The sequence below is a fragment of the Melospiza melodia genome, chromosome 1 (assembly GCF_035770615.1).
Source record: "Melospiza melodia melodia isolate bMelMel2 chromosome 1, bMelMel2.pri, whole genome shotgun sequence".
NCBI lineage: Eukaryota > Metazoa > Chordata > Aves > Passeriformes > Passerellidae > Melospiza > Melospiza melodia.
The window spans coordinates 25346662-25362816 of NC_086194.1; the positions used below are offsets into that span (position 1 = coordinate 25346662).

At 39.1% G+C, this 16155-nt stretch overlaps 1 protein-coding gene across 5 annotated transcripts in view; it reads left to right on the forward strand.

Moving 5' to 3' along the window:
- Positions 1–13962, forward strand: part of PPP1R9A (protein phosphatase 1 regulatory subunit 9A) — a 128113-nt gene extending 114151 nt beyond the window's left edge. For 2 of the 5 annotated variants that reach the window (XM_063151630.1, XM_063151622.1), the window contains exons 14-20: positions 1928–2015; positions 2116–2193; positions 5326–5524; positions 8067–8186; positions 10046–10069; positions 11238–11420; positions 12377–13962. In XM_063151630.1, coding sequence (XP_063007700.1) covers positions 1928–2015; positions 2116–2193; positions 5326–5524; positions 8067–8186; positions 10046–10069; positions 11238–11420; positions 12377–12589 — 905 coding nt within the window. In that variant the 3' untranslated portion in view covers positions 12590–13962. The remainder of the gene's footprint in view (positions 1–1927; positions 2016–2115; positions 2194–5325; positions 5525–8066; positions 8187–10045; positions 10070–11237; positions 11421–12376) is intronic. The other 3 variants (XM_063151638.1, XM_063151645.1, XM_063151654.1) reach the window with 3 other exon arrangements.
- The last annotated feature ends 2193 nt before the right edge of the window (positions 13963–16155 follow it).

Sequence of the window (16155 nt, forward strand, 5' to 3'; positions counted from 1 at the left end):
CTGCCCAGGCAGGGCACCCGTGCCTCTGGTGCTCTGCCATGTGCAAGCACTGAGTAATTCCTGCATGCAAGACCCTGTAGGTTCAGATCCACGCTGCCACTGGAGCTGGTTTTGGGACCTATCCGTGCTCCACTATGTCCCATAGCCAGCACAAATATTTTCCTCAGCAAGACATCATTATTTAAGGGGCCCTGGCTGGCCCTAGCTGTGTGGGAGGGGGATCATAGGGATATAAAAGCTTGAACAGAAATTTACCATTCCAAGTAGCTGCTGTGTATTCCAGCTAAGCTCTCCAGGCTTTTTTTTTCTACTACACCAGCAAAACGTCCATCTACTAAATGCTTTAATTTATTTGCCCAATACAAAACTGTACTTTATAATTTCTCAACTTTCAGTAAGAAAATCCTCAAAAAACCCCACTACCCCTTGCCCTGAAAGCCATTTGTCCCACTTGCCTGTTATAACTAGTGTGAAAATAAATGTTGCAAGTTTTAATTCTTGTGACAATTTTGGCAGTGGTTAAATGAGAAGTGTGCATTAAAGGTGAAGAAGAAGTGGTTAGAGGAAACAGGAAAGAAGTGTGCACAGTGTAGGGTTGATGCAGAGTGTGCATTGCCTAAAGTTCTCCTCTGCCTCCTTGGGGAATGGATTTCTTCTTCAGAGACTTCATCTTGCTTTTGTCATTCTTCATATTCCTTTCTTTTGTTTTCTTTTTTGGAATAAGGTTGCTTGTTAGCTGTTCTAGAAATTTATGGTTTTTAACATAAGGACTTGCTTTGGTGGAAATAGTATGGCTTTTAGTGTGGGTATTGCAAAAGGCGTATTTTCCTACTTTTCAGAGGATTTAACCAATTAATTGCACATTAAATTGTTTGCTCAAATAAAACCTTGGGCAGATATTATCTACAAAGCAACACACAAAGTTCTGTACACATAGCTGACTGTCTTGTGATAGTGCTGTGGTGCTTGGGGTTAATTTTGAGGGTTTAATTTAAGTCAGCAACCTAGGAGAAATCCACAAACCCAGCAGTGCGTCCAGTTAGAAGTTGTGTATGTCTGAGGTCACACTAAAAAACCACCAAACCACAAGTGACATGAATGACTCACCTTCATTTGCTTCCTCCAGGGTATTTGGGAACACTCTTTTAATATGTTTAAGAGTCACAGTGTCTGAATTTTTAAACACACAGTAGTGTGTATTCTTTTAGTTTCTGTATAGATTTCACAGGATGTTTGCCAGACTCAGGTTCATGGTTTTGGCTTTATAGATACTGCAGCCTGTTTCCTCTTTAGGATTTAATAGCATTGGCAGAAGAGGTCAAAAATTGATAAATGCCTAAAGGCAGATTTATTAACTAAGCTACATTTAGGTTTTGGGGAGGGTCGTTGTTTGTTTTTTAATTCAGAATGGTTGGATTTTAGGTTACATGTTCAGTTTAACAAAGATGTTCTGACTAAGCTGATTAACTATTTCATAGCATGCCCATCATAAAAGGTACCCTGGGTTCCAAAGTTGAAAAAGAATTTTAGGGGTAATTTTGGAAGTAAAGCATACATACCAAATGAATTCTGTAAAAAACAAACATAAGCAAACTACTGCTGAGTTTAAAAATGGATTCGCTGGAATGTTAGCCTATTACTAATTTCTCTTATTCAATTTATTACATAGTCATTAAAAATAAATCAATGTTAACTTTTGGTTTTCTTCAATTAAATTTTTTGTATATTTTTGAATTCTGAAATTATTTATTTTTATTCCTGTTCACACCATCTTCCTAAAAATGAGAATTCCCCTAATTAAATTGTGTACTCACACACATGTAAATGCATAGGTATCTAATTATGAAAAGATACACAAAGTATTCTGGATGGAAATTACCAATTAAAATTAATAATGTAAATTCTTCCATGTACAAATGTATCCTAGATGGTGCCACAAGTGCTCAGGCAGCAAGAACAACTGGCCCTACTATAGGGCATACAGAAAAACTAAAGAGAAAACTTGCAGATCTTGGGTAAGCATTTTTTAAATTTAAAATACATTTTCTTCTTCATTAAAAGGATTGAAATTAAAATTTCTAAGATGTTTCCTGATGTTTTCTAATATTTTTATAGGGCTCCCTTGAGGAGGAGTTCAAGCAAGGGCAAGAAGCGGAAGGAGAAGGAAGCGATGAGGGTGGCCTGTGGCACTAGGTATGGGTGAGACTGGGGATGCAAGAAATTGTGTGCCAGAAACATTGGAAAAACATAATCATCCTAGCAGATGGAATGTTAACAGTCCCAGTGACTGCATGAATAAGTGTTAAGCTTTGAGATAACCTGAGCTTACAAACCTAGATTTCTTGGCTCACAAAAGGCTGACATATAATCTAAAGATACTTGGAGGTTTATAATGTCATAAAATCATAAAATTTCTCAAGCTAGCAGTGACTTGCAAGAATCATCAAATCCAACTGCTGCTGTTGCATTCACTAATAGGATTTGCAGAAATTGATTTTCAGAGCAGCCCTACAAGATGCACCCAGTCAGTTAATAATGTCCATGAACCAGAAACCTTGACACAACTCCACATTTTGTTTTTTTTTTTAAAGTGAGTTTGAGCAGTACCTGTTCACTGCAGCTTTGCAGCGCTCACACTAGGAATGCTTTCAGAAGGTTTTTGTTTTTTTTTTCTGAAGATAAACATCTTAAGTTGAAAAATAGGAAAAATGCTGACTGCATGTCACATCAACAACTTTCAGGCAGGGAATTGAGAGATCTGATGACACAACATCACCAGCATCAGAATTCTGAATAAATGAATGAATGTTCACAATGACAGGAGGCAATCTCTGCAAAAGCTAGTGTAGATTTTTACTGAAGGCCTCTCCTTACATACCTGTGAGTCTGACAAGATCACAGCATGTTACCTGGTTCCAGGTATGAAAGGCAAAATAAAGTCAGGAGGGCTAAGCAAACTTAGTATGTTCCAAAAGTCTAGAAAGAACATAGCTACTCAAAAACTCTGCACATAAAACAATGCAAAAAATCTACATGACAAAAGAGCTGTTGGGAGAAAGCAGAGTTTGAATGCTAGTAAAAAAACATTGTGATGGAAAATCAGTATGTAGCCATTTGTGCAGTTCTACTGACAGTCTGGTGTGTGGAGAGCCAGTGACAAGTACATTGTGCAGCTCCATAAAATCAGAAAAGCAAAAGAAACCTTCCTTACTCCCTCAGGCACACTGTGCTGAAGTGCAGTGTTCTGTCTCAGCATACATTTGTACATTTGTATTCTGCAAATATCTGGCAGGATCTTCAGTGATCTCAGGCAGCAGCCATCACCTCTCTGCTGGTGTCAGAAAACCTGTCCCAGTGCGTCTGCTCACAGCTGACAGAGTCAGTGATACTCACTGCTGGCCATCCCTAGTGACAGGGAGAGCTTTCTTAAAGCCAAATCTCTGCACTTTATGTGGCTGTGAGGCAGCTATTTCCCTTAGCAGGGTGTTAGACATTATACAGCATTTAGATACCAAGCCATAGGGTGGGGGAAATGAATGTGTACTTGTTTGTAAGACCTTTAATGACCCTTCTGCCAACACAGGATGTTGCAGATGTTTGTGAGGTCTCACAGGTGTCTTCCTTAGAGAGAGCAGATCTCATTGTAGAGATCAATTGCTTGTTAGTCCATGTGACAAATCAGTTCTTTGTGTTCTTTTTTAATATTTCTTTAATACAGTTCATATCCCAACTACATTTGCTAAAAGCAGAATCTAATACTGCTTTCAAAGTTGAAATTTGTGAGTGTTTCTCATTCTTACTTGACCTCTGTTAACTGAAGTGTAACTGTTTCAGCATAACTTCTTAAACAGGCATTGCCACTTCTTTTGTTACTGACTGAAAGAATTTGCCTCACAAGAAATGTGAGGATATTCTCTCTGCAGGTCCAAAGCTGTATAAGCTCTTTGAAAGAAGGAAGATGATGAAGAGACAGCATCCTGTTACAATTATGTCCATTACAACAACTGATTGATGTAGAATTAATTATGTTGTTAGATGAGTGTTGCCTGCGTTATTTTGCCATTTCCAGAAAGTAGCACTCAGGATGTGTAAATAAAATCCCAAATTATTTCCTGAAACTGCAACTAATGCTACAGATATGGAAAAAATTCCCCATTTGAGTGAGGAGCGTATGTTTTCCTGCATGAAGTTAGGTGATTTGGGCCACAACATTTGTGTTTATATGTTCAAGCAAGAAATGACGATGAGAGGGAAGTAAAGGACTGGGTCAGATGCAGCCCCGTTCCTTTAGTTGCTAAATGCTAAATGGATTGTGCTTCTGCTTCCATAGGTGGGGGTCCTTTGACAGCCTCACTTTCATCCATACAGAAAAGAGCTTTCACAAAATATGTGGTCCAGTGATTATGTTAATAATGATTTAGAAGCTGTGCAGAAGGTAGATGTTGAGGTAGATGTACCTACACCCCATTTCCACATGGCTGCTAAGAGCAGTGGGATTTTAATGCTATGAATATATATTGATGTAAATAATATGGTTCTGTGACACATGCATAAATTCTTGGAGGCAGACACTTTGCATAATTATTTTTAATTTACATACTATACTAATGATATATTATATATATATATTCCTTATATATAAGGAAATAAAATTTAGGCATAATGTTATAGGCATGACTTAGACATTACCTTTGACTTGATTACTGCAATCTTTGTTATTGCAAAGAGTGAATCTGATAAAGTCCCACAGATGTTTCTTCCATTTTTCTCCATCAATATTCTTATTATTGAATTAATTTAAAAGCAAGATAATAAGTACTTCATGTGTATTTAGCTGTTGTAACAAAGGAACTTCTCCATAGATGGATACAGATGCATCTGACTCATTCTGCCTGTGCTCAAAATCCAAGCCAGATTTTCTCTGGGAACCAGGCCCCACTTGGGTCAGTGCTGAGTCTAATGATTTAATCATGCTGAGGTACCACTGGGGCTCAGAAATGCACAAACACAACGTGTGGCTTCTTGACAGGAGCTGGTTCTCATCCGAACAGTGGGAGTATAGGCATTTTCAGCTGGCATCTGTCTCCATTTGCTGGGTGTATGTTGTCTTAAGAAAGCTTGAGTTAGAAAAAGAATCAAAAGAACATGTTTTTTTTCTTTTGCTGAAGGAGATATTTCAGGCATGCCCCTACCAGCTGCATGCCACTCAGTTCTTTAGTCACAGCTACAGTGAATGTCACTCTTTACAATTAACTGCCTCTGTGGCATTTTGTTTCCCCTTCTTTTATAATCTGATGCATATTCCTGCTCCTTTCTCTTAAACAGGACTGTCAGAGAGATGCTGCAGAAACCAGCAAACACTAAATCCTTAGCAGAGCGATCCTCCTCTCTCCCACACTGTGTACCATTCACATGGTATGGAGAGAGCGGCAAGGGATCCAACTCTTCCAGCAACCTGCCGTCGCCTACCAGCTCAACTGAACCTTCCTCTGAAAATTTAAGCCCAGCTAAAAAAGGGTCAAAGGTAGAAAATAAAAACTACCTTATTCCCACTGTGTTGAGTGGCATAATTGGCTTTGTGATTCTGGAAAAAAGAACAGGCCAATATGTGACTACTACAATAAACAGTGCATGGTGTTCATTGTACGGTTCCAGCCCATCCGAGCAGAACATCTCTGTCATTGTACATTCCCTGTTCTACCTTTTTTACTCTGTCTTAATGTACATTATTCCAGTAAACTAACTGTGGTGTGCTGTACCATAACAAAAGCAAGTGGTGCCAGTGGAAATTAGCATTTGGATCCACTGAACAAATGCTAGATTTGTGTATTCAGTTTTAGATCTTTTCTTCATTCTTCAGGACTGGCAGTGGGAATACCCATGTTCAAATGAGGTGTTTGCAAGCGAAGAAATGCTGTATGCTGTCATCTGCCTTTTTCCCCTCAGTAATGAAATCTGTTTGTCATGCATGCTGGATGTTGGATTTAATTCTCTGTATGAAGATGCTTGAACTGTAAATATGAAATATTGCAATTTAATACATCTCTGTGATTCCTTTCTATGTGCATGAATGTTTCAGCATGACAATTCCTTAAATAACCCTTATTTATAGTATTGTACTCTAGCTTTCTCATGTTTGTTTTCACTTCTGGAAAATATTTCTTTGCCTATAACTTCTTGTGACTTACAGCAGTTGATTTTTTATATTTGTCTGGTAAAAAGCAGATACGATTCTCAACTTTGTATAGGAATATGAATCAGAAATCTCATTTCTCTGTCTTCTATCACCAAATGCATATTCATAATAGCAGTTTCCACAGGCATTTCATACTTTTTTGATGTCAGAAGCTGGTGATGCAATACTTCTGCTGTGCTCTTGGCTATGCAAGGTCATATCTGTTCTTGTGTTACCTGGCAGGGAGAGCAACACAAGGCTTACAGCAGCCCAAATCACATTGATAAAGAAGACCACCAGTAAAATCTCTGAACAGAAATTATTTGCTTACCTCTTCTCTTTTTGGGAAAAAAAAATTTAGACCCATAAATCCTATTTATGTATTTAAGCAAACATTGTTTAAAAATAATTTTCAAATAGGGGGAAAAGCCTACCCTTTTAGACAGTATTAGGCTGAGTTTGTGGGGACTATCCTAATTATTACCAGGCCTTGGCTATTTTGTGGTTTTGCTGCAGAAAATTAAATTTGAAAATTAAAATCATTATAAAGCTAAAGCTTGCAGAAAATAGAGGTGAAAGAAAAATCAGAGTACTTAAAAAAGAAAAATATGTTTTTCACACAACAGGAGGTAGAGCTGTTGAACTCCTGGCCTAAGAACGCTGTGTGGGCTAAGGAAGCAGCTAAGGAAGCTGCTCAGATTTTCTTCTCCTCTATAAAGAGCTGGGAAAAGCAGAACAGGAATTCTAAACGTAGGTGAGAGAAAAATGATCACAAAAATATTCTTATGTTCTCTGTAAAGTTCACAGGCTCTTAAATTAAGAGTTTCTGTACTGCTATTCAGGCTTTCAAAGCAAAGCATGATACCAATATTTAGTTAGATTTCCAGCAAAACTAAGAGGACCAGCACTTGACATTTTTGGAAGTCTTCCTACTTTCAGGAAAGACAGGTCAAGTATTTGAGAGGGGCTGATAGAAGTATAATTTTTTTGTGTTGCTTCTCTTGTTTCAGTTTCTAAAGTGAAGGTCAAAGATGAATTGGATTTAATACTCATCTAGATGTTAGAGTAGAGACAGTAGATGTCTCTATATTGTCAAGTGTGTATTCAAGTTAAATGGATTATCATGGTGTCCTTAATCTTTCGTGTATTTTGGTTTTTTCATTGTTCTCCCTCTAGTGTGAAATACTTGTTAATTTTTGTCTTATTCTAATGGTAATTTTGTTGTATTCCTGAAAAATATGTGCCTGCTTTTACTATTATTTGCTGTAAGATGTGATGTGTCTCATTGCATTGTTAAGAAAAAACAAAGTTTGTTTTATATTCACTACCCAAAGATGCTTTTTACTTTCAGTTTCAGTTTTTTTCTAAAGGCGTAGGCAAAGAGGGAGGATCCTTCCACTTTTCAAGGAGATTATTTGGGACTCAGAAGTGGATTCACAGCATGTTCTCCTTGCTCTCTCAATAGGAGTTTTCATTTCTGTCTGTTCATTAATTCTCTGTCCTATTCTTTGTGCTACTGCCTGTGCTACGCTTCTCCTAAGTATTTGCAGGACAGCAAATGCTAGTGATTTACCTGCAGAAGCAGTAATTTAGCTCCAGGATGAGAGCCAGCATTTTAAGAGTCTGGAAATTGCTTTTTGACACCTTTGTTATTCATGAGGCATTAAGCTGGCAAAAGTGTCTCATGAAGTAGAGAGTGGTAAAAATACTGTGCAACCTGTAAATAGTAACACTATAAAACATTGGGCTTCCTCATGTGTATTGTGATTGGTTTGGTAAATGATTGAAATCACTCCTGAGCTATGCCAACATGGAAGACAGAAAGCAAATTTCCCTTTTAGATGCACCTAAACGATAATTTGTTCATTCTTACTCCTCTTTTTCTCCGCAGAATTTCACATTCAATGATGATTTCAGTCCCAGCAGCACAAGTTCAGCTGATTTGAGTGGTTTAGGAGCAGAACCTAAAACACCAGGCTTCTCGCACTCCTTAGCACTGTCATCAGATGAGGTATGCAGATGAAATTGTTTCATTTGGGAGAAAGTTGTTTTCTTTTTCCTATGGAATCTCACTTGATTACTCAAATTATAAAAGAAAGGTTTTAGCCAGTAGGATTAGAGACAGAAATTAATCTTGGTTTCTAAATTAAGTTTTTTTTCTTGTTCATATAATAAAAATTTAAAATAATGCCCTGTGGTACTGTCGTGGGGAAGCGGAATGCACTTGGTGTCCTGAGAGATGGTATATCCTCACACCTGCCAATACATTTTTATTAAGTATGTACGTATTGACATATATAAAGATGCACATATAAATACACTAAACTAGTCCTGGGACAGTTTTGATGTATCAAACATACAGTACAGTTAGGTAAATGTAGTTGAGATGTAAGGCACCTTCACCTACCCGGTTTTTACCCTGGTAAAATGACCTGTACGTGCAGTAATTGTGTGTTACTGTACCTGAATGTGTGTGTATTGATTATAATGTATATGTCTTGATCCACTTTGCATTCTTTGTGCTTGCTTTGCACAGTGGATTTGAAATCAGTTACTCCAAACCAGAGTTTTTTCATACAATGATAAAGTAAAAAGGCATTCCTAACCTGTAAATTGCTGACATATTTGAGCTGAATATAATCAATTGAAAATACTCTTCTAAGATACTAATTTTGTAACTCAGTTGTGGGTAAGGCTGTACAATTTCACAGTAGCTGACAGCACATCCTGTGGAGTCAGCAAACTTGTACATTTGTTCTTTTACAAACACTTCATAAGAACTTCACATTTTTCATGTGAGATTTGAGCCAAATTGTTTTTACTAGAGAGGGAGAAATTGAAGTATCTGTACCTTTTATACCTTTTTTTGTTGTTGTTTTAATGATAGGTAGGATTTTTATTATTGCCTGCATGGTTTACTTGGGTTGTTCCATGCAACTCTATTTCCCAAACTGGAAGTCTGCAAACCCAGCCATTCTTTTGAGGTTGCTTTTACTGCAGGTAATTAATGGCAAAAATTTATAACAAAAGGAGACAGCACAGAGGTCTGCATCTGTTGTAAATTACTGAAAATAGCAGAGTCATCACTTGCACTTTATTTAGTGTTAGTACTATCTTGATGTGTTTCATTATCTTACCCTGTTTAATTCCCCTGATGTATTTGATTGTGGCAATGTCCTGTTCTGAGTGGTATTGAATTAAAAGCTTGAAAATCCTTCCATTTTGCGTGTTCAGCTCTCTACTTTATCACTTCTAAAATACCAAGCCTGAGCAGGTCCATGAAAATGAATGTGTTTTCTCCATCCTCTGCTGTGTGCCAAATTGCTGCCTCCAGATGAGGCAGCATGTTCAGCAAGAGCTGCCCTGGAAACCTCCCCGGCCACCCTGGGCAAGGAGGAGGCTGGTGCTGCTCCTCAGCCTTCCACAGCACATTGCTGTGAGCACTCCTCTGCTCTGGCTTCCCAGGCAGCCCCATCAGCATTCGAAGAAAAAGAAAAATTGGAAAGGTGGGGAGGGAACCCAGTTCTTGCAGTCGGTTCTGCTCTAATTAAGGAGCTTTTGCTCTTGGAAATTGGAGCCATCGGAGAGGTTCCCACCAGTTCTAGGGTGTCAAGATCAGGAACTCTAGAAGGGTTTCATTGATGAAGTGTCAGATCTAGCTGTCAAATCATCTGTGTGGTGAGCTTTCAACACAACCTCTTTGCTTCTGGAAATAATTATTTTTCAAGAACTCTTGTTGATTTTAAGTACCCATATCTGTTTGCGAACCTTGGTGCTGCTGTTGCCTGGACTTTTACATACTGTTATGTGTTTGGTATTTTGTTTCTATAATGCTTTTCTTTCCTGTTTCTTTGTTGCTCCCTCACTCAGAGCCTGGATATGATTGATGATGAGGTGAGATACTAACGTGCTGTTGTGGTGAATCGCGTGACCGTCGTGTGCCAATGCACTGTCTCTTTTGCAGAGTCATTTCTTGTCTTGTGGTGTTGTGTGGCAAACACCCTTGTTGGCACAGAACACACAGATGTCACTGGCTCCTCTTTCCTTGTCTTGAGTTGCCCTCTCATTGTTGCTGAGAGTTTTTAAGGCCACAGCAAACTGCAGTTTTTGTGGTATGCTGGAAGCAGGAGGCAGGTCTGTGTCAAAGGAAATCTACCAGAGCAGGCATCAGCTGTGCTGAGCTCATGCTGGCAATAGCAAAAGAAAATGATAGTGTCCAGCTCTGACAATTGGACAGCCAGAAGCTGACAGAGCTCCCAGCATCATCTAACCTAATGTAAAAACTGCTCTAACAGCAGACAGCTGCTGCAGCCTGTAGCAGCTGCTTTGCTGTCTACAGCCAGGACAGAATAGCTTTTGTTTCAGGCCCCACTGGCACACCCGTGGGTGGAATAAAGTGGCGGAGCAGGGACATGGGTCTGCTCCAGCAGCTGATGCTACACTTGCCCTTTTTGGTGGGGTTTGTGCTCTCAGCCACAGCAGCACAACGTGGTGAGAGCAGGGCCAGGGCTGTGTGATCCCTGTGTGTTCCGTACCACTCCTCTGTGTCGTCTCGTAAGTCTTCTTCCATAGACAGTGTCAGTCTTGCTAGCTGTTTGATATCATCACTTTGAACTCTAGAGTGGTTTTCTGAGGGTTTTATTTTCCCCTGATACTTTTTAAAAGCTTAAACAAATAATAAATATCTGTGAATGAGCCCAGGAAGTGGAATGTGCAATTCATTGCATTCTCTAGAAATCTGCTAATTTGAAGGAAAAAATCTCATGAGAGAATGGGAGCATACATGGTTTGAATTGTGCTACCTGGCCATTTCAGTCCCAGCTTGGGTTTAAAGGAATGCCAGTTCCTTTTTCTTCTGTGATTCTATAGTTTATTTTGATTCTATGATTCATTCTTAGGTGTCTGGTTAGATAGAGATGTAATTCAGCAGTGTGAAATTGTTATTATTGTAGTGCAAAGATAGCCCAGATACCTGTGCTCTGATGCTGGCAGTTTGTGCAGAAAAATGTTGTTACTCATCTGTGTTACCCTTTAATAATAACGTGGAACATGTTTGTCGCAGATCCTTGACGATGGACAGTCCCCGAAGCACAGTCAGTGTCAGAGTCGCGCTGTTCACGAGTGGAGTGTGCAGCAGGTGTCCCACTGGTTGATGAGCCTGAACCTTGAACAGTATGTTTCTGAATTCAGTGCCCAGAACATTAATGGGGAGCATCTCCTTCAGCTGGATGGCAGTAAGCTCAAGGTAATTAACTGACTGGACTTCAAGATGAACCATAGTAGTTTTTGTCATTTCATCACTTTACATCTCAAAGGCAGTAAGAATTCACCCAGAAAGCAGCAAATCCTTGCGTACGGAGTCATGATAGGCTAGAGTAATAAACAGAAAGTATAAAGCCACAGCAACACTTCAAGAAATTCCCAATGCACTAGGATTCAGAAGCTTCAGAAATGCAACAAGGCATTTGCTTTGTGAAAATTCTTGGTATATATAATGTACCCATATTTGCATGTGCAAATCATACAGCAGTGTGTGAAAGTGGTATTTGCATGCACATATTTCTCATCCAGCTCTATTTTGTGAAAGGGTGATTCTGAGAAGACAGTGAATAGACATATATCAGAAGTAGCAAGGGAATAATAGATTAATGGGATATGGGAGGCATAAGCTGATAGCAGTTGTAGTGTGTTAGAACTAAATGCAGTTTTGATGTATAAAGTATGTATTGTTTCCTGTAGTAAAAATATGAGCCTACTTCAGTCGAAAATACAGAATGGAGTTGCAGCAAGCTCAGTAGATCTGAAAGTCCAATTTTGATATTTCTCTTCTGTATTTTTTGGTGGCACTTCACTAACTATAAGTGTCTTAGAATACTGCTGGTGAACTTTTGACTAAGGCATGGCAGTGAGAATTTGGAAGTCTTGTTCTATGTTGACTTAGATGATTTCAATAAAATAGTTTATTTGCTTTATTTGATCAACAAAATCAACATTAGTGGTAGCAATGAGATCTCATCTTTAATATTCTAGAAGTGGAAAGCATGAAGTGGAATACTTTCATATCAGTGATGTATCTGAGCCTGTGACAGATTCACTTTGTTGTTACAGTCTTCTAAGGAGAATTATTACTAGAATATGAAAACAAAATATGATAGATGAAACCATAAGAAATTCTTCTAAATTTTGTTTTTCCCACCTCAGGCTCTTGGTATGACATCTTCCCAGGACAGAGCAATCATTAAAAGAAAGCTAAAGGAAATGAAAGCATCCTTGGAGAAGGCTCGCAAAGCTCAAGAGAAAATGGAAAAGCAAAGGGAAAAGCTTCGAAGGAAGGAACAAGAGCAGCTGCAGAGGAGATCAAAGAAAACAGACAAGTGTTCATCAGATGCAACAGAGGGCACTAATGAGCAGTGATGAGCAGAAGTGCTGCTGTGTTTGGCAAGTGCAAGCATGTCAAGGAAAGAGAAACTTATCCACTCTGATGCCCCTTCGGCTTTCTTGTGTTCATCAGCCAGGATTGTGTACAGAGAGACGGGGCTGTACATAGAATGACTAGGGAAATTTATATTGTGTCGTTCCCTTTCCTGCGTATCCAGTTCACGCTCGTTGCTGTTGCCATGTGAAACAATCCCAGCCCCTCGGTTTGTTCTGTTCTTGTTGACAGCTAACAGATTTCATTTTTGTGTGGTGGTGTTTCCTTCCAAACTACTCTTCTCTGTTGAGCTCTGTGTGTTTGGTCACTTCAGTAACCAGCATGATGCCGAGGAGCATGTCCACTGCTTCACCTCTTCTGAATAGTATGGCCAGTCAGTGTGGTTGGGGAACATTTCTTCAGCTGGATCAAAGGAGTTGTGCTCTGTCTGATAAGATTTGACTTGACTTTCTGACTGGAAGTTCATCTTCTTTACGGTGTTTGGATACTCAGTTCAGTCTGCTGGAGTTGAGTTTCATCTCGCATCAGTACCTTTAAGCAGCACTGCTCTGAAAACTGTTCAGCGACTTCTCATACACTGGAGATAAAGACAGGAGAGTCAATATTCCCCCTGGGTAAAGGACAGGAGGTGAAACTCTTTCTGTTAACTGTACAATTGTTAATCCAGGAAGGAGGCAAAGCCTTAAATGGTTATGTGGGTTTACATAGAAATCTGAGGATAACATTTATCCTTTAGATATCTGAGCAAGGATAAATTTCTAACTAGAGCACAGCGTATAAATCTGTATAAATTTTATTGTGCTCCCAGTGTGTAGGCAACTTTCTTATAGCACACTCCACTTTTTTTTCATGTGTTTCATACAGGAAACTGGGTTTATTTTATTTCAAATTAGTTTTTCCCCAGGAAAAACCTCACATCTTCAAATTCGTTCTCCAGTCAGTAAGCGCTGGGAGAATAAACTTTGTGCTGTGCTGTTATGAAGCTGGTATTGGAAACAATTATCAAACTTGAGTCTGATGTAGATTTTCAGTTTTTACAGAAGTGCACTTTAAGAAGAGGAAGATGAGTGATCCTGGTTAAATTCAGTACATTGCTGTTAAGGTCAATGCTGCCATGGAGGTGATGATTACTTAATCCAAGGCTCCCACATTTTAACTGTTTTGATTGATATATTTAAAGAATATCCAACCAAAACCTGAATTTTTGGGCTTTGGCTGTAGAATGTTTCGATGGCTTAGCAGTGGTCATACTTGAGGGATTTCTGGGGTGTGTGAGGCCCTGGATGAAGGCTGCTGTGTTGTTTTGAGTGTGACAGAAGCAGTGTATGGTGCCACTGCCTGAGCAGCAGTACTGAGCTATTGCCTCAGAAGAAGGGGCAGACAACAGGCAGGTCTCCCCAGCGAGGAGCTGCAGGCAGAGCTGGCTGCTCTACAGCCACAGCTCACTTGAGAAAGATCACTGCCCACTCATGCAGCCTGCAAGTGGCAGTCTTCATCTGCTCTGCAAACCCAGAAATTGTTCAACGTGGTGATGCAGAGTTAGAATCTGGAACCTAAAAATGCGCCAGCCTAGAACTGAAAATTCCTCTGAAGAAAATGTGTGTTTTAGTTTGGCTTGGCTTCTCTTCTGCTCTGTACTTCATGGCATTCAGATTTGTGTCTGCAAAGTTCTCTGAAGCTCAGATTTGGAACACTTAGGGTGCACTGTTAATAGTTACATTTCTCTTGATCCTAATAATTTCTTTGACATGTAAAATGGTTTGTAAACTGAGAGAGCCTAGTTCATTCAAAATTAATACACAACAGATCTACTTAGCATTAGCTTTATTTTTCCTTCCAAATGAAATTTCTACAAGTTTTTGATGTATATTTTATTCAGATCTAGAATTGAAATTGCCATAAAAGATTCTTGCTGATATTTCTAAAGGCTTGTGCTACTTTTCTTGAGATAAACCACCAGCAGCAAAATACACCTGCTAACAAAAAATTACAGATTGCAGTAGATCCTTCTGTGTTCATTCATAGGAGAAAAACTATACAAATGTTTAACAGCCTCATAAAATTAGCATTCTCATCATAAAAGAAGTTACCTGGAAGAAACTGGAAGTTTAATATTTTAAATACAATGTTGATAAATGCATTAGATGATGATTTTCTTTTTAAATTATGTTTACATTGTAGTAATGTTTAAGTGGTTGTATATAATAATCTAAGGTGGTGTCTCTGTTTCATGTTCTTTTTTTTTATTTAGAAACCAGAGCAGATTGCTTGGCATTATATATTGAGTTTTCATTCTTGCTCCTTAGAACGATGCCTAGTTAATCTCTTTGTAAATCATGTTCTTACTCTGCAGAATAACTAATTCAACTTAAGTCTTTTAAGTATTCAGGGGATTTTTACTGCTTTGTGATAATGGTATTTTGTTATTCTCAGACTAAAAACATCAACAAAAATCTGACTTAAAAAACCTAGTGGGCTACATTGAAAGTAAAACCATTAAAATGCATTTTGATCAACATGTGAAAACTAAGGAAACGGAACAATGACAAGAGTTTTTGCTGTTCTTTCTGTGATAAAAGATTTATGTGGTTCCTTTTATGAAATATGGCGACTCACTCTTGGGAAGTGCAGAAATGTCACCTGGTAACAGACATGAAGCACATTTTGAAACTTTTCTTGCTATTCTACAGGATCTTTAAAGTTGTGTTGCAATTTTTTTCCCCTTGTACTGCATTATGACTTATAAGAAAAAAAGATGGATGTCTGATCATTCTTAACTTAAACTTCCTGTAAACCAATGCTAAGTCAGACTAATGTGAGGCTTAATGGAACAAGAAGAAACAAATTTTCTGTGCTGAATGGCTGGACAGCCTTTTTCACAGTTTGGCTCACCTGCAGGCATAATGTTGCCTACATTGTGTGTTTATTTGTGGAGCTAATAATGTTTTTTCTTAGGCTGACTTTCCTGGCCACCACTGAACTGCTGTGCAGGCAGTGTGGTGCTTCCACACCTCAAGACATGGGCTTGTGTCATCATTACCCCTGGGTGACTGCAGCAGGCTGGCCCAAGTTACTTTCTCCCTGGTTAGGGTGGGAGGCCAGTTCTGTAAACTCTAGTTCTGCTCATTGCTGCAGTATTGCGAGTTGTGAATATATAGAGCCTCTAAAAAGGTGAAGAGCAGAGAGCTAGGGAAAAGTGGAAGTCTCAAAAATAGCAAATGAAATGTACAACACTGCAGATTACTTTAGTCCTAAAACCCCTAGTGCTTATTCTGAGATTGTGAGGAGAGCAGTGGCTCCTTGTTCTGTTCAAATCACCAAACATGCTGACATGAATTGCTCCCAGCTTGTGTATTCCCATTTCGTCACGGGTGGGTTGCTGCACCCATGCAGTGTCCTGTTAAAGCTCCCTGTTGGGTTTCAGTCTGCCCAAGAGACAGGGCCAGGGGCTGAGGAAGGAGCTGCACCCTTCACTGCCCCTGTCTGCATTTCACCTGCTGCCCTGAGCAGGTCCTGATGGGGTTGCTGGCAGTGGAGCCTGCTGAAG